Source organism: Ceratotherium simum, chromosome 25 (genome assembly GCF_057802395.1).
Source record: "Ceratotherium simum simum isolate JZ-2026a chromosome 25, ASM5780239v1, whole genome shotgun sequence".
NCBI classification, from domain to species: Eukaryota; Metazoa; Chordata; class Mammalia; order Perissodactyla; family Rhinocerotidae; genus Ceratotherium; species Ceratotherium simum.
The window spans coordinates 47,115,244-47,139,182 of NC_141924.1; the positions used below are offsets into that span (position 1 = coordinate 47,115,244).

The 23,939-nt window shown below is 36.1% G+C and overlaps 1 protein-coding gene across 1 annotated transcript in view; it reads right to left on the reverse strand.

Annotated features, from left to right (window-relative positions):
* The window catches only part of TBC1D15 (TBC1 domain family member 15), a 76,005-nt gene that overhangs the window by 44,654 nt on the left and 7,412 nt on the right, over positions 1-23,939 (reverse strand). The window contains exons 2-3 of the mRNA XM_004417868.3: positions 10,219-10,317; positions 9,715-9,789 (exon numbers count right to left, since the gene is read on the reverse strand). Coding sequence (XP_004417925.2) covers positions 9,715-9,789; positions 10,219-10,317 — 174 coding nt within the window. The remainder of the gene's footprint in view (positions 1-9,714; positions 9,790-10,218; positions 10,318-23,939) is intronic.

Here is a 23,939-nt window from a genome sequence, read left to right on the forward strand (position 1 = left end):
ATGAAGGAATGAGTAAATAAATTAGGGGGTAGCCAACGAAATACTAGGCAGCAGTTTAAAGACCGATATATGTCAATATTTATACATGTTCAATACATAACAAGTAAAGCTGCAAAGCAAGGCGTGCAGTACAACCACACGGCAGCACACACAATCAGAAACACACAGAAAACTGGGTCTAGATACATAGATATGAAATGTGTACAGGTAAAAACCTGGGAAGATATACACTAAACAGGGACAGATGAAGAACAGGATTCTAGTCAAGTAGGACTTCGACTTTCTAGCATTTGAATTTTTACAACAAGAATGTACTCATGTATTGCTAGTGTAATTCTTTTACCAAAGAGTAAAAGGAAAACTTGTAGGAATAGAAAGAAATTATAAAGGCACAAGAAAAATTAAGAAATAAGAAACACAAACAGAGTGAAAAATAGGGAGAAAACAGAATGAATGAAATTATGAAGTGGAGTTGTTTTCTCTTCTGGGTCCTTCCTCAAATATCGTTTCTCAGGGAGCCCTCCCTGTTTGCCCAATTTAAAAAATGCAACCCTTACCATCATCACTATCCACTCTACCATCAATAGTGGGGAGAGCTAAGAAGCATCTACAGAACTGCACTCCAGGCACCCTGGTAGATCAGGTACTTCTGGAAATGAGAACAAGGTCAAGCTGAAAAGAGGGCTACTACCAAAAGTCCAGAGGCTGGAGGGTTACTCATTAAAGGAGGTGAAACAGACTACCTCTAATTTAGGGGAGACCAAGCACACTGAGCAAAGGATAATACACTGAAAACAGGAGAATTAACTGAAAGTCCATCTATACGATAAGTTGGCAAGACTCTCCGCTCTCTTCCTCCACTCAGTTTCCAGAACACTGGAATCCAGGCTTACCCTCTCCAGGCAGGAATCTGCAGATTCTTCTCTGGCAATGACTAGCCCAAGAGAAAAGACCCACATTTCAACATCAGGTATTCCCCAAGGAAACAACCTAGCCAGGTCACCCTGAGTCACTACTCTTACCAAGCCCACCCATACCTAGAGAGAGTATAACCGCTTTTTTGTGTCTGCTGTTAAATATGAGCATCACACTACAAAGACCACCAAACGTCAACAGCAAGTGTCTACACAAAAGACAAAGTCCAAATGGAATAAGAAAAGAAAAGTCAATTAGAAGAAGTGGGCTACAGAGAGATGAAAACATCTAAAAAACTATCATTAAGCACCTCGGAAATAAGGAAGGATATTACATCTACAAAGAACAGGATGCTATTTTTAAAAAGGAGGGAAGGGGGCACACCAACAAAATGTATTAGAAATTAAAAACATAGTAAAAATGAGGAGCAGGCCCGGTGGCATAGTGGTTAAGTTTGCATGCTCTGCTTCGGTGGCCCAGGGTTCACAGGTTTGGAACCCCGGGCACGGAGCTTCACACTGCTTATCAAGCCATGCTGAGGCAGCGTGCCACATACAAAATATAGAGGAAGATGAGCACAGGTACAATCTTTCTCAGCAAAAAGAGGAGGATTGGCAACAGATATTTGCTTAGGGCCAGTCTTCCTCACCAAAAGAATATATACAGTAAAGGGGGCCGGCCCGGTGGCGCAAGTGGTTAAGTGCGCGTGCTCTGCTGCGGTGGCCTGAGGTTCACCGGTTTGGATCCTGGGCACGCACCGATGCACTGCTTGGCAAGCCATGCTGTGGCGGCGTGCCATATAAAGTAGAGGAAGATGAGGCACAGATGTTAGTCCAGGGCCAGTGTTCCTCATACAAAAAAAAAAAAAAAAGAGGAGGATTGGCAGATGTTAGCACAGCGCTGATCTTCCTCACTAAAAAAAAAATATATATATATACACACACACAGTAAAAATGAAAAAGGCAATAGAAGAACTGGAACATAAAACTGAAGAGATTTCCTAGAAAACAGTACACACACACACACAATTAGAAAATAGGAAAGAAAGTATTTAAAAATTATAGGATCAGCCCAGAAGGTCCAGTGAGTTCCAGAAAGAAAGAAAAGAGAAATTAGAAAGGAAGAGGAAATCATCGCTAAAATAATTCAAGGAGTGACGTCAGCGTTATGGTGGAGAGAACTTTCCCGTAAACTCTTCCCCCGATAAGATACAACAAAAGGAACATTCACAGACCAACAACGGAATTCCAGACAGTGAAAAGCAAGATCAGAAAGATCCACACTGCTGCACATCTGAGAGTGGAACGAGCTGGGCTTCCGGGGGAAGTGAGGAGAGGTAAGGAGAACTCCTCTCCCTCCCCAAAAGGTCAGCGATCCCGGTCCGCGTGGCTCCCAGAGAGGGGGGAGGGGCGGCCCTCTGCGGGGAAACCGTAGCTCTTCAGACTCTCTCAGCCAGTGGGAAACTCTCACACAGAGGACTCAGAACCTGCTATGGGGTACCATCAACATCTGAGCACCCCAGAGAGTGGATAATGAGGGGCAAATGAAAAGCCCCCACGCCACGGACCAAGCAGGCAAAAGAGAGAGCCCCCCTCTCCCTGAAAACCGGACCCTGCAGCTCAGCCGACGAGACCAGACCAAGCGACCCAACCCACAGATGACAGCGAAAAACCGCCACAGAGCACAGGGGGCTCACATTACACAGCCCTTTACCCCCACACAGTGGCAGAGGGTGGAAATTGCAACCAGAGATTTCCAGGATGAGGAAAAACAAAGGCAATACAGGAACCACAATGCAAAGATACATGAAATCACCAGACCAGAAGGAAAATGACAAGCACCCAGAAACCAACCCTGAAGACACAGAAATCCATAACCTAAACGACAGAGATTTCAAAATAGCTATCATAAAAACACTCAACAAAATACAAGACAACACAGACAAACAATTCAATGATTAAGAGTTTCTTCACAAAAGAGATTGAAATCATAAAAATCAATCAGTGCTGATGGAGATGAAGAACACAATGGAAGAGATAAAGGAGAATCTGGAATCTTTAAAGAACAGAGCTGACAATATGGAGGAAAGAATTAGCATTTTAGAGGATAGGAATACAGATATGCTCCAGATGGAAGAGGAGAGAGAACTAAGACTAAAAAGAAATGAAGAAAGTCTCTGAGAAATATCTGACTCTATTAGGAAATGTAACATAAGAATTATAGGTATTCCTGAGGGAGAGGAGAGGGAAAGAGGAACAGAGAGCCTATTCAAGGAAATAATAGCTGAGAATTTCCCAATTCTGGGGAAGGAGCAGGAAATACCAGTAAGTGAAGCCAACAGGTCACCTAACTATATCAACAGGCAAAGGCCCTCTCCACAACACCTAGTGGTAAGGCTAGCCAAAGTCAATGACAAAGAAACAATATTAAGGGCAGCTAGACAAAAACAAAAATTAACGTACAAAGGAACTCCCATCAGGCTCTCAGTGGATTTTGCAACAGAAACTTTACAGGCTAGGAGAGACTGGAATGATATATTCAAAACACTGAAAGACAAAAACTTTCAGCCAAGAATACTGTATCCAGCAAAAATATCCTTCAAATATGATGGAGAAATAGTAACTCTCCCAGATAAACAAAAGCTAAGGGAGTTCATGGCCACGAGATCCCCACTACAAGAAATACTCAAGAAGGCCCTCAGGCCTGAAAACAAGAAGAGAAAGGGAACACAAAGCTTGGAGGAAGGAGAAAAATAGGTGGACAAACTCAGAAAAATAGTAGATCTTTACCGCAATAGGTTGGCAACCACTTAAATACCAAAATCAAGGACCAAAGGAAGGAATTCACCAGAAATAAATTTAACCTCATCACTATAAATACACACCCACAATACAAGATAGAATAAGGTATAACAAGAACAACTTAGAAGGGGAACAGGAAAGTGACTGAATTGACTTAGTATATGGAAATAAGAGACCATCAGATAATGGACTATCTCATACACAAGATTTTTTATACAAACCTCAAGGTAACCACTAAACAAATAATCAAAACAAAATCACATATGATAAACAAAGAGAAAACTAGAAGAGTCATAAGACAGAACAACCAAACTGAATTGGCAGTCCGAAACGAACGGGACAAGAAACAAAGGAAACACAAAAGAGCCAGAAAATAAGTGACAAAAGAGCAACATTAAGCCCTCATATATCAATAATTACCCTAAATGTAAATGGATTGAACTCTCCAATCAAAAGATACAGAGTGGCAGGATGGATTAAAAAGCAAGACCCAACAATATGCTGCCTCCAGGAAACACATCTCAACTCTAAAGACAAGCACAGGCTCAGAGTGAAAGGATGGAAGACAATACTCCAAGCTAATGGCAAACAAAAGTAAGCAGGTGTTGCCATACTCACATCAGACAAAGTAGACTTCAAGATAAAACAGGTGAAGAAAGACAAAGGGAAACATAAAAAGATAAAAGGGACACAGGGAAACATAAAAAGATAAAAGGGACACTCCACCAAGAAGACACATCACTTTTAAATATATATGCACCCAACATAGGAACACCAATGTACATAAAGCAACTATTAACAAACCTAAAAGGAGACATTAACAACAACACAATAATAGTAGGGGATCTTAATACCCCACTTACACCAATGAATAGATCATCCAGACAAAAAGTCAATAAAGAAATAGTAGACTTAAATGAAAAACTGGACAAGATGGACCTAGGAGACATATACAGAGCACTCCATCCAAAAACAGCTGACTACACATTCTTCTCAAGCACGCATGGAACATTCTCAAGGACAGACCATATGCTGGGAAACAAAGCAAGCCTCAATAAATTTAAAAAGATTGAAATAATAACAAGCATCTTTTCAGGCCATAATGCTATGAAACTGGAAATGAACTATGAAAAAAAAACTGGGAAACTGACAAAAATGTGGAGATTAAACAACATGCTACTGAACAACCAATGGATCATTGACGAAATTAAAGGAGAAATCAAAAACTATCTGGAAACAAACACAAATGAAAATATGCCATACCAAACCACATGGGATTCAGCAAAAGCGGTCCTGAGAGGGAAAATCATAGCGACACAAGCCCATCTTAACAAAGAAGAAAAAGCCCAAATAAGCAACCTCAAATTACACCTAACAGAACTAGAAAAAGAAGAACAAACAAAGCCCAAAGTCAGCAGAAGGAGAGAAATAATAAAAATCAGAGCAGAAATAAATGAAATTGAGACCAAAAAACAGCAGAAAGGATTAAAGAAACAAAGAGTTGGTTCTTTGAGAAGATAAACAAAATCGACAAACCCTTAGCCAGGCTTACTAAGAAAAAAAGAGAAAAGGCTCAAGTAAATAAAATTAGAAATGAAAGAGGAGAAATTACAACAGATACCACAGAAATACAGAGGATTATAAGAGAATACTATGAGAAATTATATGCCAATAAATTGGACAATCTAGAAGAAATGGATAAATTCTTAGACTCATACAACCTCCCAAAACTGAACCAAGAAGAAATGGAGAATCTGAATAGACCAATCACAAGTAAAGAGATTGAAATAGTAATCAAAAACCTCCCAAAAAATAAAAGTCCAGGACCAGATGGCTTCTCCGGCAAATTTTACCAAACACTCAAAGCAGATTTAATACTCATCCTTCTCAAACTATTCCAAAAAATAGAGGAAGATGGAATACTTCCTAAGTCATTCTACGAGGTCAACATCACCCTGATACCAAAGCCAGACAAAGACAATACAAAGAAAGAAAATTACAGGCCAATATCGCTGATGAACATTGATGCAAAAATCCTCAACAAAATATTGGCAAACCAAATACAGCAATACATTAAAAAGATCATACAGGCCCGGCCCCGTGGCTTAGCGGTTGAGTGCCCACGCTCCACTACTGGCGGCCCAGGGTTCGTTCGGATCCCAGGCGCACACCGACGCACCGCTTCTCCGGCCATGCTGAGGCCGCATCCCACATACAGCAACTAGAAGGATGTGCAACTATGACGTACAACTATCTACTGGGGCTCTGGGGGAAAAAAAGGAGGAGGATTGGCCAAAGATGTTAGCTCAGAGCCAGTCTTCCTCAGCAAAAAGAGGAGGATTAGCATGGATGTTAGCTCAGGGCTGATCTTCCTCACCAAAAAAAAAAAAGAAAAAAAAGATCATACACCATGATCAAGTGGGATTTATACCAGGGACGCAGGGATGGTTCAACATCTGCAAATCAATCAACGTGATACACCACATCAACCAAACAAAGAATAAAAACCACATGGTCATCTCAATAGACGCAGAGAAGGCATCTGACAAGATACAACATCCATTTATGACAAAAACTCTCAACAAAATGGGAATAGAAGGAAAGTACCTCAACATAATAAAGGCTATTTATGACAAACCCACAGCCAACATCATACTCAATGGGGAAAGAGTTCCTCTGAGAACAGGAACGAGGCAGGGCTGCCACTCTCACCACTCCTGTTCAACATAGTACTGGAGGGTTTGGCCAGAGCAATTAGGCAAGAAAAAGGAATAAAAGGAATCCAAATAGGTAACCAAGAAGTGAAACTCTCACTATTTGCAGATGACATGATTTTAAAAACCCTAAAGAATCTGTTGGAAAACTATTAGAAATAATCAACAACTACAGCAAAGTCACAGGGTACAAAATCAATCTACAAAAATCAGTTGCATTTCTGTATGCTAATAATGAACTAACAGAAAGAGAGCTCAAAAAGATAATACCATTTACAGTTGCATCAAAAAGGATAAAATACCTAGGAAGAAATCTTACCAAGGAGGTGAATGACCTATACAGTGAGAACTACAAGACATTATTGAAAGAAATCGATGATGACATAAAGAAATGGAAAGATATCCCATGCACGTGGGTGGAAGAATAAACATAGTTAAAATGCCTATATTACCTAAAGCAATCTACAGACTCAATGCAATCCCAATCAGAATCCCAATGACATTCTTCACGGAAACAGAAAAAAGAATACTAAAATTCATATGGGGCAACAAAAGACCCCGAAAAGCTAAAGCAATCCTAAGAAAAAAGAACAAAGCAGGAGGCATCACAATCCCTGACTTCAAAACATACTACAAAGCAACAGTAATCAAAACAGCATGGTACTGGTACAAAAACAGACACACAGATCAATGGGACAGAATTGAAAGCCCAGAAATAAAACCACACATATACGGACAGCTAATTTTCGACAAAGGAGCTAAGAACATACAAGGGAGAAAGGAAAGTCTCTTCAATAAATGGTGTTGGGAAAACTGGACAGCCACATGCAAAAGAATCAAAGTGGACCATCTGCTATCGCCATTCACAAAAATTAACTCAAAATGGATCAAAGACCCCAAGGTGAGACCTGAAACTATAAAACTCATAGAAGAAAATTTAGGCAACACACTATTTGACATTGGTCATAAAGGAATCTTTTCGGATGACATGCCTACCCAGACTAGGGAAACTAAAGAAAAAATAAACAAGTGGGACTTTATCAGATTAAAGAACTTCTACAAGACAAACGAATCCAGAATCAAGATGAACAGACAACCCACCAGCTGGGAGAGAATATTTGCAAAACATACATCTGACAAGGGGTTGATCTCCATAATATATAAAGAACTCACACAACTGAACAACAAAAGAACAAACAACCTGATCAAAAAATTGGCAGAGGAAATGAACAGACACTTCTCCAAAGATATACAGATGGCCAATAGGCACATGAAAAGATGTTCAACATCATTAATCATCAGGGCAATGCAAATCAAAACAACACTAAGATATCACCTCACGCCCGTTAGAATGGCTATTATCATCAAAACCAAAAACAACAAATGTTGGAGAGGATGTGGAGAAACAGGAACCCTCATACACAGCTGGTAGGAATGCAAACTGGTGCAGCCTCTATGGAAAACAGTATGGAGATTCCTCAAACAATTAAAAACACAGATGCCCTATGATCTAGCCATCCCACTACTGGGAATCTATCCAACGAACCTGAAATCAACAATCCAAAGAGGCTTATGCAACCCTATGTTCATTGCAGCACTATTCACCATAGCCAAGAAATGGAAGCAACCTAAGTGTCCCTCGACTGACGACTGGATCAAGAAAACGAGGTATGTAGATACAAATGGAATACTACTCAGCCATAAAAAAAAGACAAAATCGTCCCATTTGCAACAACATGGATGGGCCTGGAGAGTATTATGTTAAGTGAAGTAAGCCAGAAAGAGAAAGACAAACACTGTATGATCTCACTCATATGTGGAATATAAACCAACACATGGACAGAGAAAACTGTAATGTGGTTACCAGGGGCAATGAGGGTGGGGAGTGGGCACAAGGGGTGAAGGGAGACATATATATGGTGACAGACAAACAAAAATGTACAACCCAAAATTGCACAATGTTAAAAACTATTAAAACATCAATAAAAAAATAAATAATTCAAGAACATCTCTTAAGAACTAAAAGACAAATTTCCATATTAAAGAAGCCCATCAAATACCTGGCACACCGACAGAAAAGACCACAAAGGCACATTACCAGGACATCTGGAACACTAGAAACAAAGAGGCAGTTCGAAAACCTTCCAAAGAAGGAAAAAACACACAAAAGATCAGGAATTAGAATGCATGAGACTTAACATCAATAATGGAAACCAGACAAACCTGGGTTAATTTTTAAAAATACGTGGGAAAATTTATTTTCAAACTGTAATTCTATACCAGCCAAGCTATCAATTCAGAATAAGGATAGAAAGTCTAAAAAAAGAAATGTTTCTGCTCCCATATGTATCCTTTTTCTCAGGAGCCCTGGAGCTGTACCAAAACAAGGAACTAAACCAGAACAGAAGATAGCATGGGATACAGGAAACAGGGATTAAAATATGGGCAAGAGGCAAAAAGAATCCCCAGGATAACTGCTGCGCGGCAAACCAAAAGAGCAACCAGTTAAGAATGAGCTTGTAAGAAGGCTCTGGGAGACACGTCTCCACGAAGATGAAGTTAGAAGATCAGCTGGGTGCTTAAATACTTTGAGAAGAAATGTGGACAACTAAGCCAGTTTCAAGGTGAATCAGAGGTAAGATACAGCAAAATCTCTACCTTCCATAGAGAGAAGACAACACGATACAAATGTTAAACACAGTTATCATATAATCCAGGGTTTTCAAGAGAAACATATATGTCCACACAGAAATGTGTATATGAATGTTCATAGCAGCATTATTTATATCAACCTAAAAGTGAAAGCTATGCCAATATCCATCAACTGATTAATGAATAAACAAAAACGTGGTATAGCCATAAATGCAATATTATTCAGCAAAAAAAAAGAAAGTACCAATAGGTGCTATAACATGGATGAAACCTTGAAAGCATTAGGCTAAGTGAAAGCAGCCACTCATAAAAGACCACATATTGTATGATTCCGTTTAGATGCAACGTTCACAACAGGCAAATCCTCAGAGATAGAGAGTAGATTAGCAGTTGCAAGGGCTGGGGTTAAGTGGGAATGGGGGTGACTACTAAAAGGTATAGTTTCTTTTTTAGGAGTGATGAAGATGTTCTAAAATTAGATATTGGTGATGGTTGCACAACTCTGTAAACATACTAAAACCACTGAATCATACACTTTAAAAGAGTGAATTTTATGGTATATGAAATATATCTCAATAAAGCTGTTATTTTAAAAATGGCATTTCTTTAGTCGTACTTTTTTTCTTAAATACCTTTCCAGCATAAAGAATACTAGAAGAATCTAACGCATCATCCAACGGTCTCCAGTCCACTATTACTTCAGCATCCTAGAGAAAGAAATTATTAACCATATTTACTATTCAGCAGTATCTTACATTCTTAGTTACCTATTTTTAATACCCTGAACCCAAAAAGAAAATTTTAACTTCTTAAATATTAGCAGTTTACATACGCAATATCATATTTAACCACTACTCGACAACCAGTGTTATGTAGATTTTTCAAATTCTGCTTACTTTTCATTATAAAAAAGTTATATTACTGCAAATTTTACATAAATTTTAAAATATTCCATGCCATTTCACTGGCTTATCTCAAGTATTTTATTTCTAACATCATTTCCATGTTAAATTTACAACTATAGCTCAACTACATAATTTTATTTTACACACAAAATTCAAATTTGCTGTTAATGTCCCAAAGATGAACCACTACCATAAATAATTATTAAATAAAATCATTTACCAGAAACATACCTTTTCTAAAATACGCAATATTCCTGAAATCAAACTGTCTTGGTCATTGGTCTTTCCACAAGATGAGTGAATACAGACCCCTTCCTGTTCATATATAACCTGGAACAGCAAAAATAAGATTAATCACACCACTTTTATTCAGTACTACTTCAACATTTGTCAAAAAAAATTAAGAGATGTTTTCCTATAATGCCTGAACCAAGCTTCCAATTATTTCATATGTAAAGGTATTATATAAAAAACATCACTCAGACGTAAGAGCACTTCAAACAAAGATAAACTGGAAAGGAAGTTTACTTTGTCATGCATGCAAGTTCATCGGTTTAGGGATAACCACAATCTTGACCTTCTCCATAAACAAAGATATCAGGCTAAATGCTATGTGTCTCAATATGCAAATCTCACTTAAAATACATTTGTAATAAATGTTAAGCAAAATACTGGGTTCAAACTGAAAATATTCAAGAATAAGAACAGATGAAATACAATGAGGAATCAGTGCTTTCTAACTACTCTCATAATAGCACATTTTTTACTGTAAGATCATTTGGTTGTGTTTTTATAGAATGGTGGCATAGAAATTCAGGAAAAAATATGGGAATTTTAAAGAGTAATGATGAGGACTTTTAGAAATGACTTGTTTAAAATAGTTCAAGCACACAAATATTTATAAATATGAGTGCTTCTATAAGTAAAAGCATGTAAAAGGCTATAGATATATTAATATGATTAAGACATGACTAATGAACAATGTCCTATGGGAATATAGGGGAGACTTAAGTTAATTTCTAAGTAAACTGAAACATTTAAAGTTAAGCGTTATTTTCTATAAACATGTTATAAATTAAGAATCCATTCCTGGGAGCCATTTCAAACCATTCAAATATCTTTTCATTATGAAAATAAGTAAAAGAGAAATAAAAATAGTCATTTCTAGACCTACGTACTTTTGACATATGTAAGTTTGGAACAGAGTGTACTTTCTATTTATGTAGACCTTTTATTAATACAATCACATCACTATTCAGAAGAGCATGGGGACCAACAATACAGGACAAGCACCACCAGAGCCCATCATGATCACCCTCTAGTTGATGATTGCAAATGGGCATATATCGTCCTGTTTCTAGCTAACATTTATTGGAACACTTTTGCACCAGGAACTCCATGTTATAACCCTGGACCACAGGTTATATAACTATATCCTACTACATCATTAGGATGAGGAGCCTGCTTGTGTGAAGGAGGAAACTGAACGAGAGGTTAAATAACTCACCTAAGGTCGATGACACAAATAGTAAGGTGTGTTTAGGAGTGGCGTGGAGATTGAAACCCAGGCAGCGTGACATCATAAAACTGTGTTCTTAGCCACTACACTATAAAGCTCCCACATTACTTTTACTTCCTCTCCTGTGTTATGTTAATCACTTGTGATATGGACTTATACAATGTCTCATCTCTTACAGGAAAGAGTCTTTCCAGTAATCAAGATCACCAGAGAAGTTCTGATCTCAAAAACCCAAGATGGACTTCAACAAAATAGTTGTTAAGCAACAGACTAGCATGAAACAGAAGGCAAAGATGGTTGACAGTATGAGTTAGGGAGCAGTGGGAGACAATGCTATATTGTCTGTATAGAGATGAAAATTTTTCAAGCATGCAGATTTGTTGACACAGGAACACAAAGATATGCATACGAATATTCACAAGTATTATTTATAATATCAGAGGGGGTGAGGGAGGGAGGAAAGGAAAGGTATGAATCAAAATGTCGACAAAGAAAGAAATGATCAAATATATACTGGGATATTCATTCTACGGAGGATATTATTCAGGAGTTACGCAAGGATGAGGGAGATTAAACGGACAGAAAGACATGGAAAAAATTGCCAATTATATGCCGTATGATGACATACTTTTTAAAAGTTCTTCTTTATCTGTGTAAAATACACAGAACAAGTTCCGGAAGAACATACTTCAAGCTGTTAACAGAGGTTACTTTTAGATGAGAGAATGGGATGGGGAAAGGTTGAAAGAGGAATTGTTAACTTTTTATGTTAAAGCCTCTAACATTTCAATATTTCAAAGTTAAAATACAGTTACATATTGCTTCAGTAATAAAAAAATAATTTTAAGGAGTAAAGTGAAAAAAAAGAATTCCAGAAACATAAACTATAACCTTGCAGGACTTCAGTTTATCAATCTGTAAAACAGGAGGTTGAACTACATAATTATATCTGGGGCCATAAAATGGAAGTATGAAAAGGTTATAGAAAAGAAATCCCTTAAAATCTCAAGCTTTTGTGCAAATAGATCACAGACATATCCAGAAACTACACTTTAGCATATTTTCACCAAGACTCAGCTATTAGAAGAATCAAGAACTTCACAGTTCTCAGAGTAGAAAAAGGGACACTCACTTGCCAACAAAAGCTTGGTATCATTAACTATGCAATCTAAGATTCTGTGATACTATTAACACTAAAGAGATTCTGGAACTTTAATGAAGTTAAGTGAACCCCAAAGAATCAAATCAAACACTTTACCTACTGAAGCACTTTAGGCAACTCTTTCTTTCCCATACATATGTTGGTCAAGTGTTGCCTATTCTCTCTCTCATTTAAGAAAAGGTTGAGTTTCCTAAGTAATTTATTAGCTAAGTAATTTCCTAAGTAATTTAGTAATTTACTAAAAAGTATTAAAGTACCAGGCACCTTACAAAAAAGTCAAAGCTGCACTCACTCTGTGTTCCTTAACTCTGGAACTTTTTGAGTGAAAAATTACCTGTCCAAAAATTCATAATTCCAAACCCAGACTCCTACTGTCTTTAGAAAGCAGTCATGGTCAGCTTTCTAACTTGAAAAGTGTGATGTTAAGCAATACAAATTAATAATTCTGCCAGAAATGGTACACAGGATAAAACTAATAAATTTACCTTTATGTGCTACTAAACCTTACAAGGTCTTATAAGACTAAAAGGCTCAGAAAAAAAAATACTAGTTGCATCAGTACATAATTTACTTCAAATATAAAATAACTTAATGACAACAGTTTTAACCGAATAGCACTTGGTTTTCAAAGCACTCTGATCTCATTTAATCCTCACAACCAAACTGAGGCAGTCAGAACAGATCTTATCATCTCCATCTGCACTTCACAGAATGGACTAAGCTGTTCAGTGTTTGTTCAAGGCCACATGCAGACCAAAGGAAGGAGTGCGTTTCAGATCTCCTGACACCTTCATCTACTAACTCTCAACTATCACTACCTCAAGAAACTATCAGAAAAATTCCACATGGCTTCCCTAGAGGAAAGCAGTTTCTGAAACTGCTTAGACGTAGAAAATAATGCTGCTTCAGGACTAAAAACAATTTCAAATGTCTTTAACTTATAAATCAGTGTAGCAGCTAACCGCTGAACAATTTGGCCATTAAACAAAAACCCTTAATTTCCCTCCCATCTGAACTCCTAAGCATTCCACACAAGAAGCTTAGTCCCTTTTATAACGTTTTGGTTTGAATCATTCATTTTACTATTACAGCCCTTAACTGTATTTTTTTTAAGGGAATGGTTTTACTTATTTTTTTATTTACAGCATGTCTGCTCATCACCCCAGTTTCTGGGGACATGTGTATAATAAAATACAACTCTACAGGTATCAATTACTTAAAATAGTTCAAAGTACAAAAACAGGTCCAATTAAAAATTTGATCTTATACAACAGCATGAAGATATTTTGTTCTTCATTAGACTCTACAGTGAATTGATTCCTGAGGAGTATCATTCCGCCATAGGATATTCTGCTTCCTATGTTTACCAATGGTAATAATTAATATTTGAAAAGCTATCTCCAAGCTTGGTTGATATGAAAAATTATTTTGCTACAGGGAATAATTATGATATTAGAAATTTCATCTGAGATAATACTTTTAGTAAAACAGGCTTCTAACTTCTTTCTCTGGTTTTATTCACGATCTCTAATGTAAAGTAAAAAGAAAAGTTCAAATGTTATTATTGGCCATGTAATATGTCTACTATGCATTACTTTAACAAAGCATTTCTACATCATCACATTTGATCTTCACAACTCAATTAGATATGTGTTATCATTCCCACTTTGTAACTGAGAAAAAAGGCAAGGAAGTTAAGTGACTTCAGCAAGGTTCTTTCTGGGGTAGAGACTCAGAGGTCTGCTCTGACAAGCTTTATTTGTCCAAAAAATACGTAATGAAAAAGGCAATCAACTTAAGGCTCAGCACCCATGGACACTGACAAAATGGTTCCAGGATCCTATGTGCTAGTATTTCAACCTGAAGGAGTCACCAGTTACCAGTGAAGGAGTTACCAGTCACCAGCTATGAACATGAGGAGGTTCTCTATGCTACAGGAAGCAAAGAAAGGGCATCAGCAATGCCTCACCTTCTTTCTACTACCTAAGATTTGAGAGAAGATGAAAAGTTCATAGGCATAATAGGAAAAAAAATATATAAGCCAAGAAAAAGGACAAGAAAAAATTATATTCCATGGAGGTGAAGGGCAATGAAAACTAATGTCAGGAAGCTGTCAAACAGAAGCTAAAAGAAAAAGACTGAGACAAAAGTCTGCACTACTAAAGATGTACAACATGTTTGAGATTCTTGCCACAGAGAACCCAGACTCTAAGTTATCAGCACCAAGCATTCCAAATAGCAAGACAATGTGCAGGCAGTAAAGACTTTCCATGATTGCTACCTTAGGGATACAGAGGCACCAAATGTAAAAATAAAACAGCCTCATCATTTCCCTTGCACATATATTCGAGACAGTACTAAAAGTCTATGTCAGTTCTGCAAGCCCAGCAACTTAGTAATTTCTGATATTTTACAAGGGAATAAATTATATGATAAAAATATATCTGGAATACATGTCTAATGAAGATATAAATGGTGTTTTTATTTCATCTTCCAGTTCATTTGGCAGAGAAAGCTGAGTATGAAGACTATACAAACAGGATACATAGCTGTTGTCAAAATCAGGATTTGGGTGGTTTGGGATATTTTGTTTTGTTTTTTTTGGACCATCGTTCCTGTATGGTCCAATCTTTCAAAATCCAGAAGTAATGTGTTTGATAAGAAGAACTGAAATTGAAACGCAAAGAGAATGAACAAACTATCCAAAGAAAAATAAGATATCAAATACCATAAAAGACAAAAGGTGCAACTGATTGAGAAAAACAAAACTGGAAAAAGTACCCAGTAACACTAAGCAGAGAAAGAGAAGAAGGACTTAAAAAAAATGACACAACAGCAATGTTTAAAAAATACCAGTAATAATAAAAAAAAAAAATGCAAGAAAGTAAGTACCATACAAGTTAGGACAGTGGTTACTTAGGGAAGAAGGGTGCATGGAAGGCCTTCTGGAGTGGCTGCAAAGGTCTATTTCTTGAACACAGTGGTGGTTACAAGAATGTCTGCCTTACCACTCATTAAGTTATGTAAGTGTGATTTTCCATATATAAGTTTTGTTTTACAATCAAAATGCTAAAAATTACTGGTGATAAACACAAAATGTGAAATTTTAAATAGAATTTAAACCAAATCTCAAGAGTAGTGGAGATGGAAATCATGACATGAATTCAACAATGGAAGAATACACATTGAGAAAAAGAAAAGGAAGGAGGACAGATCAAGCAGATTTGAGGGAGCAGTCTCCCTACCACTAAGGAATACCTGCAAAAAAAAAAGGGGGGGGGGATGCTATTGTTGTGGACAGTATATATAAACTACTAATGAAATGGGGAAACACAATACTCTAAAATATATTACAAATTGGCATAAAGCCACCCTACAGATGTGATGACAACCTTCAGCTACCCAAATATCTATTGGCATTCTCTAAATACTTAGCATCTGACAACATTCTTGAATATCTTGCTGACAATGTCATCTCTCAGAAAGTACATGACAGAAGAGAATTAATATAGACCAACAGGAAAGAAATGGTTATTAACAAAAACTCTGGAAGAAAAACACCATCTCAGAGTTCATAACAACAAAGGAAACAAATTTGGAACATAAACATTCATCCTGGGCTTGAGGGGAAAAAAAGATATGTGGAAGACATAGGTATTAATCCCGCCAAAAACAGAGAGGAAAAAAATCCCTATAATGACTTATACTTCCAGCCAAGACGGAGTGAACAGCAACTGGATTTATCCTCCCACCAGGGAAAAAAAAAGCCATACGTATGAAAGAATGGTTTTCAAGAGGTAATGAAGGACAGCGACAGCTGAATGAAAGGCAACAAATGAAGCAAGTCATACAACTGCCCTAGCTCACTGTCTTGAGAGCGTTTCCAGCTGTGGTAATGTGAGAGAAAACCCAGAAAGTGCCCAGTGGTCTCTGTGAGTTGAGGACACAGAGCTGGGAACTGGGGGAGGTTAAGACAGAGTTCACAGGACACAGTACTGGAGAAGAGAGAAGAGCAGAGAGAGAGACCTCAAGAGATGGGCAGAGGTCCTCGAGTACTAGGCAGAGTTCCGATCACTGCACGTGTATCAGTAAACTACTTAAGGTGAGGGGGAAAAGCCACCTGAAATTACTGTAAGAGACCATCTGCAGGCCCACACAGAGCTGTCCCCACCAGAGTGGGGTACCTCATAAGTCACAGGGCATTGGGTAGTATTCAGAATAGTTTTGCCTCAGCAGTGGGGCAAAATTAGTTCACATTGAATGCTGTGCTGATACCATCTAACCAAGTTTAAAAGCAAGACCCAAAACTATCAAGTTGTTTCCGTATAACTTAAGTGCCTTCTAGGATAAAACTCAAGAATATTTTATAGGAATACAAAAATATCTAGCACCCAACAAGATAAAATTTACAATATCTGACTCTGATTAAAAAAAATTATCAGGCATGCTAACAGTCAGGAAAATATAACCCATAATGAGGAGGAAAATCAACAAGTTTAAATATGACCCCAAATGTCACAAATAATTCAATTAGTAGAGAAGGATATTAAAGCATTATAACTGAATTCCGTATGTTCGAGACACTGGAGAAAAGTTAGAACTCGGTAAGAGAAGACATCAAAAATATAAAAAAAAAACCTAACTGAACTTCTAGAGATGAAAACTACAACATCTGAGATGAAAAATACACTGAATGAGATAACAGCAGATTAGACATTGCAGAAGAATAATGAACTCAAAGTTAGAGCAACAGAAACTTTTCAAAACAAAACACGAAGAAAGGAAAAAAGACTGAGAAAAAAGTGAACAGAGCATCAATTAGCTACAGGAAAACTTCAAGTGGTCTAGTGTATGTATACTTGAAGTACCTGAAGGCGACAACGGAAGGGAGAAACAGAAAAAAAATCTTTTCTGAAAAAATCCTTGCAGAAAATTGTCCAAATTAGATGAAGACTATAAACCCAGAGATCTAAACAGCTCAATGAATTCCAAAATTCAAGAATCCCAAAGAAAACTATATAAAGGCACATCATAATCAAATTGTGCAAAATCAGTAATACAGAGAAAATCTTAAAATCAGCCAGAGGGAAAAACATTAAGTGTTGCCTAACGATGGGGACACATTCTGAGAAATGTACTGCTAGGCAATTTTGTCACTGTGAACATCACAGAGTGTACCTACACAAAGCTAGATGATATAGTCTATTACACACATTGCTGTGTGGCCCATGACTCTGTAACAATTACAGCAGATTTCTTTTTAGAAACAATGGAGACTAAAAGACAATGGAGTAACATCTTTTTTAAACCACTTTATTGAGGTATGATAGACATATAAGAAGCTAGACATATTTAATGTATACCACTTGATGAGTCTGGGGATAAGTGTACACTCGTGGAACCATCACCATCAGGCCATATACACATCCATCACACCTCTGTATACAGTCTCCTCCTGCCTCCTTGGAGCAACTTCTCTAAATACTGAAAGAAAAACACTGTTAACCTATAATTCTATACCCAGAGAAAGTATTTTTCAAAAAGAAGGTAAACTAAAGACTTTTTAAGACATATAAAAGCTAAAAAACTCATCACCATCAGACCTACACTACAAAAAATGTTAAAGGAAGTCTTTTGGGGAGAACAAATACACTATAGAAGGAAATCTGGATCCACACACAAAACTGAAAGTCATCCAAAATAGTAACTATGTGGATAAATATATTTTATTTCTTGTTAATCAAATCTATTTGTTTAAAGACTAAATAAATTATGTACATGGTTTCTTTTGTGGGGTTTGTAACATATGCAAAAGTAAAATGACAAAAAGTAGCACAAAGGCCAGGAGAAGAGAAATGGAAGTATATTGTTCTAGGTTCTTATACTTTATGTGAAGTAGTATAATAACTCTGAAAGATAAATGTGGTAAGCTAAAAATGTATATACCACAAGCCCTTAATCAATCACTAAAATAACAGAGTTATAGCTAATAAGTCAACAAAGGAAATAAACATGGAATAATGAAAACTACTTGATTAACCACAAAGAAGGCAGAAAAAGAAAATGGAACAAAGAAGAGACGGAACAAATTGAAAACAACCAGCAAGATGACAGACGCAAACTTAACCACATCAGTAACCACATTAAATGGAAATCATCTAAAGACTCCAACTAAAAAGAGATTGTCAGATTGGATAGAAAAGTTAAGACCAAACTCTATGCTACCCACAAGAAAAGCAATTTAAATATAAAGACACAAATAGGCTTAAAACAAAAAGATGAAAAGATATACTAAAACTAATCAAAAGAAAGCTAGAATGGCTATACCAATATTAGACAAAAGTAAATTTCAGAGCAAAAAAATATCAGGTACAAAGATAATGTCATAGTGATAAAATGGCCAACACATTAAGATGACCTAAGAATCCTAAATGTTTATGCACCTAATAACAGACCTTCAAAAAATATGAAGCATAAGCTGATAGAACCTTAAGAAGAAACAGACAAATCCACAATTAAGTTCGAGATTTCAGTACCCTTCTCCCAATAACTGATGAAAGAATAGACAGAAAATCAGGAACAATACAGAAGACTCGAAGAACACTATCAATTAACTTGACCTAATTAGTACTTATAAAACACTCCAACCAACAACAGCAGAATACACATTCTTTTCAAATGTACACAAAACATTTACCAAACAGATCATACTTTGGGCCATGAAATACACCTCAGTAAATTTAAAAGAATTCAAGTATGTTCTGTGACAACAATGGAATTAAACTACAAATTAGTAACAGAAATATCTTTGGAACATTCCACATATCTGAAAATTAATAACATACTTCTGTATAACCCAAGGGCTAAAGAAGAAATCAAAAGGGAAATCAGAAAGCATTTGAGCTGAATGAAAATGTAAACATACCATATCAAAATTTGTGCAGTGCCACTAAAGCAGTGCTGAGTGGGAAATATATAGCACTACATGCCTTGATTAGAAAAGAAAAAAGGCCTCAAATTAATGACCACAACTTCTACCTTAAAAGACTAGAAAAAGAAATGCAAATTAAACCCAAAGTAAGCAAAAAGAAATAAAGAGCAGAGTAGAAATTAATTAAATAGAAGAAAAATAGGGGAAAAAAATCAATGAAACCAAAAGCTAGTTTCTTGAGAAGAATAAAACTGGTAACTCTACTCACACTGATGAGGAAAACACAAGACAAGAAGAAACTAAGAAAATTTATGAATAATTTAGACTAATAAATTTGATGACTGAGACAAAATAGATAAATTCCTTAAGAGACAGAGCTACCAAAGCTCACTCAAGATGAAAAAGATAACTTGAGTAGCACAGGATTAAGAAAATTGATTTTGTAGTCTAAAACCTTCCGAAAAGGAAAATTCCAGGTCCAGATGGTTTTACTGGCGAGTTTTGCCAAACATTTAAGAAAGAAGTAAGACCAATCTACACAAACTCTTCCAGAAAACTGAAGAGGAAAAATATTTCCCAACTCATTCTGAGGACAGCATTACCCCAACACCAAAATCAGACAAAAACATTATAAGAAAATAAAACTGTAGATGAATCTCTCTCATAAACTTAGATGCAAAAATTTTAAACAAAGGTTTAGCAAACTGAATCCATCAACATGTAAAAAGGAAAATAATTCATGACCAAGTGGGGTTTACCCTACTAGGGGCTGCTTTAATATTCAAAAATAAATCACTGTAATTTACCATAGTGAAAATTTTTAAAGAGAAAAACCATATGATCATCTCAAAAGATGCAGAAAAAGCATTTAACAAAATCCAACATCCATTTCTCATCAAAACTCTTAGCAAATGAGGAACAGAAGGAAATCTCCTCAGTCTGATAAAGGGCATCTATGAAACACTTACTATAGCTGATATCACATACTTAAGAGACTGAATGCTTTCTCCTAAGATCAGGAACAAGATAAGGATGTCCACTCTTACCACTTCTATTCAATACTTTGCTTGAGGTTTTAGACACTGAAATAGAGAAAAAACAAATAGAAGGCATCTTGTTTGGAAAGGAAGAAGTACAACAACTTATCTGCAAATGACATGATTGTCTATGTAGAAAATCCAATGAAATCTACAAAAAGCTACTAAAACTAAGTGAATTTATTTAGTAAAGATCCAGATCAATATAAAAAATCATTTCTATATATATCAATGAACAATCAAAATAGAATTTTTAAATATAGCATTTCCAATAACATCAAAGAATATCAAATACTCAGGTATAAATCTGATAGAAAATGTGCGAGACTTCTAAACTGAAAATTATAAGACATTTCTAAGAGAAATAAAAGACCTAAATTAAATAAGAAATATACCATGTTCATGGCTCAGAAGAATCAATATTGTTAAGACGTCCATTCTCCCCAAACTGATCTCTAGATTGACTACAATGCCAATCAAAATCCCAGCAGGCTCTTTTGGAAATATTAACAAGCTGATTCCAAAATTTGTAAGGAAATTCAAATGACCTAGGTTAACCAAATCAGCCTTACAAAAGAGTCATGGTGGAGCACTAACATACTTGACGATGAGACTCAGTATAAATCTACAGTAATCAAGAAAGTGTTGGACTGACGTAAAGAAACAGATTGACAGTACAGATTAAATAGTTCAGAAACACAAATATACATAGATGATAAATTTATCTTTTACAAAGGTACAAAAGCAATTCAGCAAAGAAAGGATAGTCTTTCCAACAAATAGTGCTTGAACAACTGAATATCCGTGTGCAAAAAATAAACTTCAATCCATATGTCGCTCTACATATACAAACTAAATTAAAATGGGTCATAGATTTAAATGTAAAACCTAAAACTACAAAACTTTAAAAAGAAAACATAAGGGAAAATCTTTGTGTCCTTGGATTCAGCAAAAATATTTTAGAAATGACACTAAAAGCATAAAATTAAAAAACTGAGAAATCATCAAAATTGAAAACTTCTGCTCTTCAAGACACTGTTAAGCAAATGAAAAGCCAAGGGTCAGGAAAGGAAAATACATCTGCAAATCATATCACATGTCCACTAAACGAATTGTATTCAGAGCGTAAAAAGAACTCTCAAAACTCAGTAACAAGAAAATGAACAACACGGTTTAAAATGAAATGGGCAAAAGGTTTGAAAAGACACTTCACCAAAGAAGACACAGAGATGGCATATAATCACACGAAAAGATGCTCAATGTCACTAGGGAAAAGCAAACAAATCATAATGAAATACTACACATCAATTAAAATGGTTATAATTAAAAACACTAACATGCAAATAGAACTTTCATACGCTACCAGTGGGAATGTAAAATGGTACATCTACTTTGGAAAATAGTTTGACAGTGTCTTAAAATGCTAAACATGCTACTAACAGTATGATCCACCTATTCTACTCCTAGGTATTTGCCCAAGAAACTAGAAAGCATATTTTCACACAAAGATTTACCAGTGTTCACAGTAGATCTGTTAACAGCCCGAAGTGGAAAAACCCAAATGTCTATCAAAAGGTAAAGGGAAAAACAAATCGTGGTCTACCCATACAATGGGATATCACTTGGCAATAAAAAGGAACAAACTAATGATACATCCAACAACTAGAATGAATCTTGAAATAATTATGCTGAATGAAGAAAGACCAAAAATAGAGTGCATGCTATATAATACCACTTACATAAAATTCTAGAAAATGCAAACTAATCTATAGTGACAAAAAGCAGCTGAGTGGTTGCCCATGGACAGGGTGAAGGCAGTGATAGGTTACGAGTCAAGAGGAAGCTGAGTGGTAGAAACGTCATTATCTTGATTGTGTTGATAGGTTCATAGCAACTTACTGTCCCTCAATTATACCTCAATAAAGCTATAGAAACAATAACCTACAAGGAAAGTCTATTGTTTTAAACTGTAAAACCCTACATAAAAGTAAATACATAACTAGAGATATTTCAGTAAAAAAAAAAAAAAGGAAGAAAAATAAGTTGATTTGCCTCAAAAAAAAATTAAAAATCACACCCTATCTGTTCTTCATTGGGGATTAAGTGTCCAGAGGGAGCAACAAACTATAAAGGGCATTCAAAGACTTGTCACTTGGTAGTACTAACCTAATTATATCAACGATTCAACAAGCTTTTATTAAGCACTTATACACCAGACACCATTGAGAGCAGAAAAATAAACTATGTACCTGGTGGCGTTATTAAAAAAAGGTAAAATCTTTACGCAGGAACAACATGTAAAGGTGCCAAAGAAAGCAGAAAAGTTCTCTATTTGGAATAAGACTGTCGAAGGCTCTTGTTTATTCTTAAGTAAGGCTCTTGTTTATTCTTAAATATCTGCTGAGATGCCTAGGCAGGTAAGCATTATCTATAAAACTTCCAACGATGTCCTGCTGACAGCAACAGAAACCGCAGTTTTCCTTCAGCAAAGGAACTAAGTCAGGTAAAACTTATTACAAGAGCTCTGGGGACCACAGCAAATGTTTTAGAATAAACTTACTGACCTGTAATTCAGCAAAAGTTAGAATTAAAAGGCAAAAAAGAAGCAGGCAAACAGATAAATTCAATTTCTAGATAAAAAGAGATGTTCTTGGGACAATTCAACTCACCACACTACTTCCCGGCTGAAAAAGATGAGGAAGTTGTACAACATAGTAGCAAGTAATTTTTTATATTGTTCCTACACTCAAGTAGGACAGGATTTTTATTTGTATTACAATTATTATAATCTCTGTTTTCAAAAACTAAAGAGAAATGACAACAATCAACCCAAATGTTTTAAATTTACTACTAATGTACAACGTGTACCCTTGTTTGCAATGTATTAAATTTACTATTAAGCTTAGGGATAAAATTCTTGCCCTAAATCTCTGTCCAAACATGAAAATCCAATACCCACCATAAATAACACACACTTTTGAACTTTAGCAACTATGTGAATTTTATAACCTAACTTTAACAAAAAGTTACAAAAATTCCATTTCTTTAAAACCATTCAGCATATAGATAATTTAAACTTATGGTTAGAGAAGGTATCCCCAGGAAATGTCAGTGTGAGCCCAGAAGTTCTAATGAACTCCACACCCAAATACCTAAGTGCCTGCGTGATCTCTCCATTTGAAAAATCCACAGGCATCATAAACTTGGTATGTTTTTCCTAAATCTGCTCTTCTGATATTTCTAACTCAGTCCAAGACAACCTATCCACCCAGTTATTCTAAATGATTCTTTCACCATCCCCAT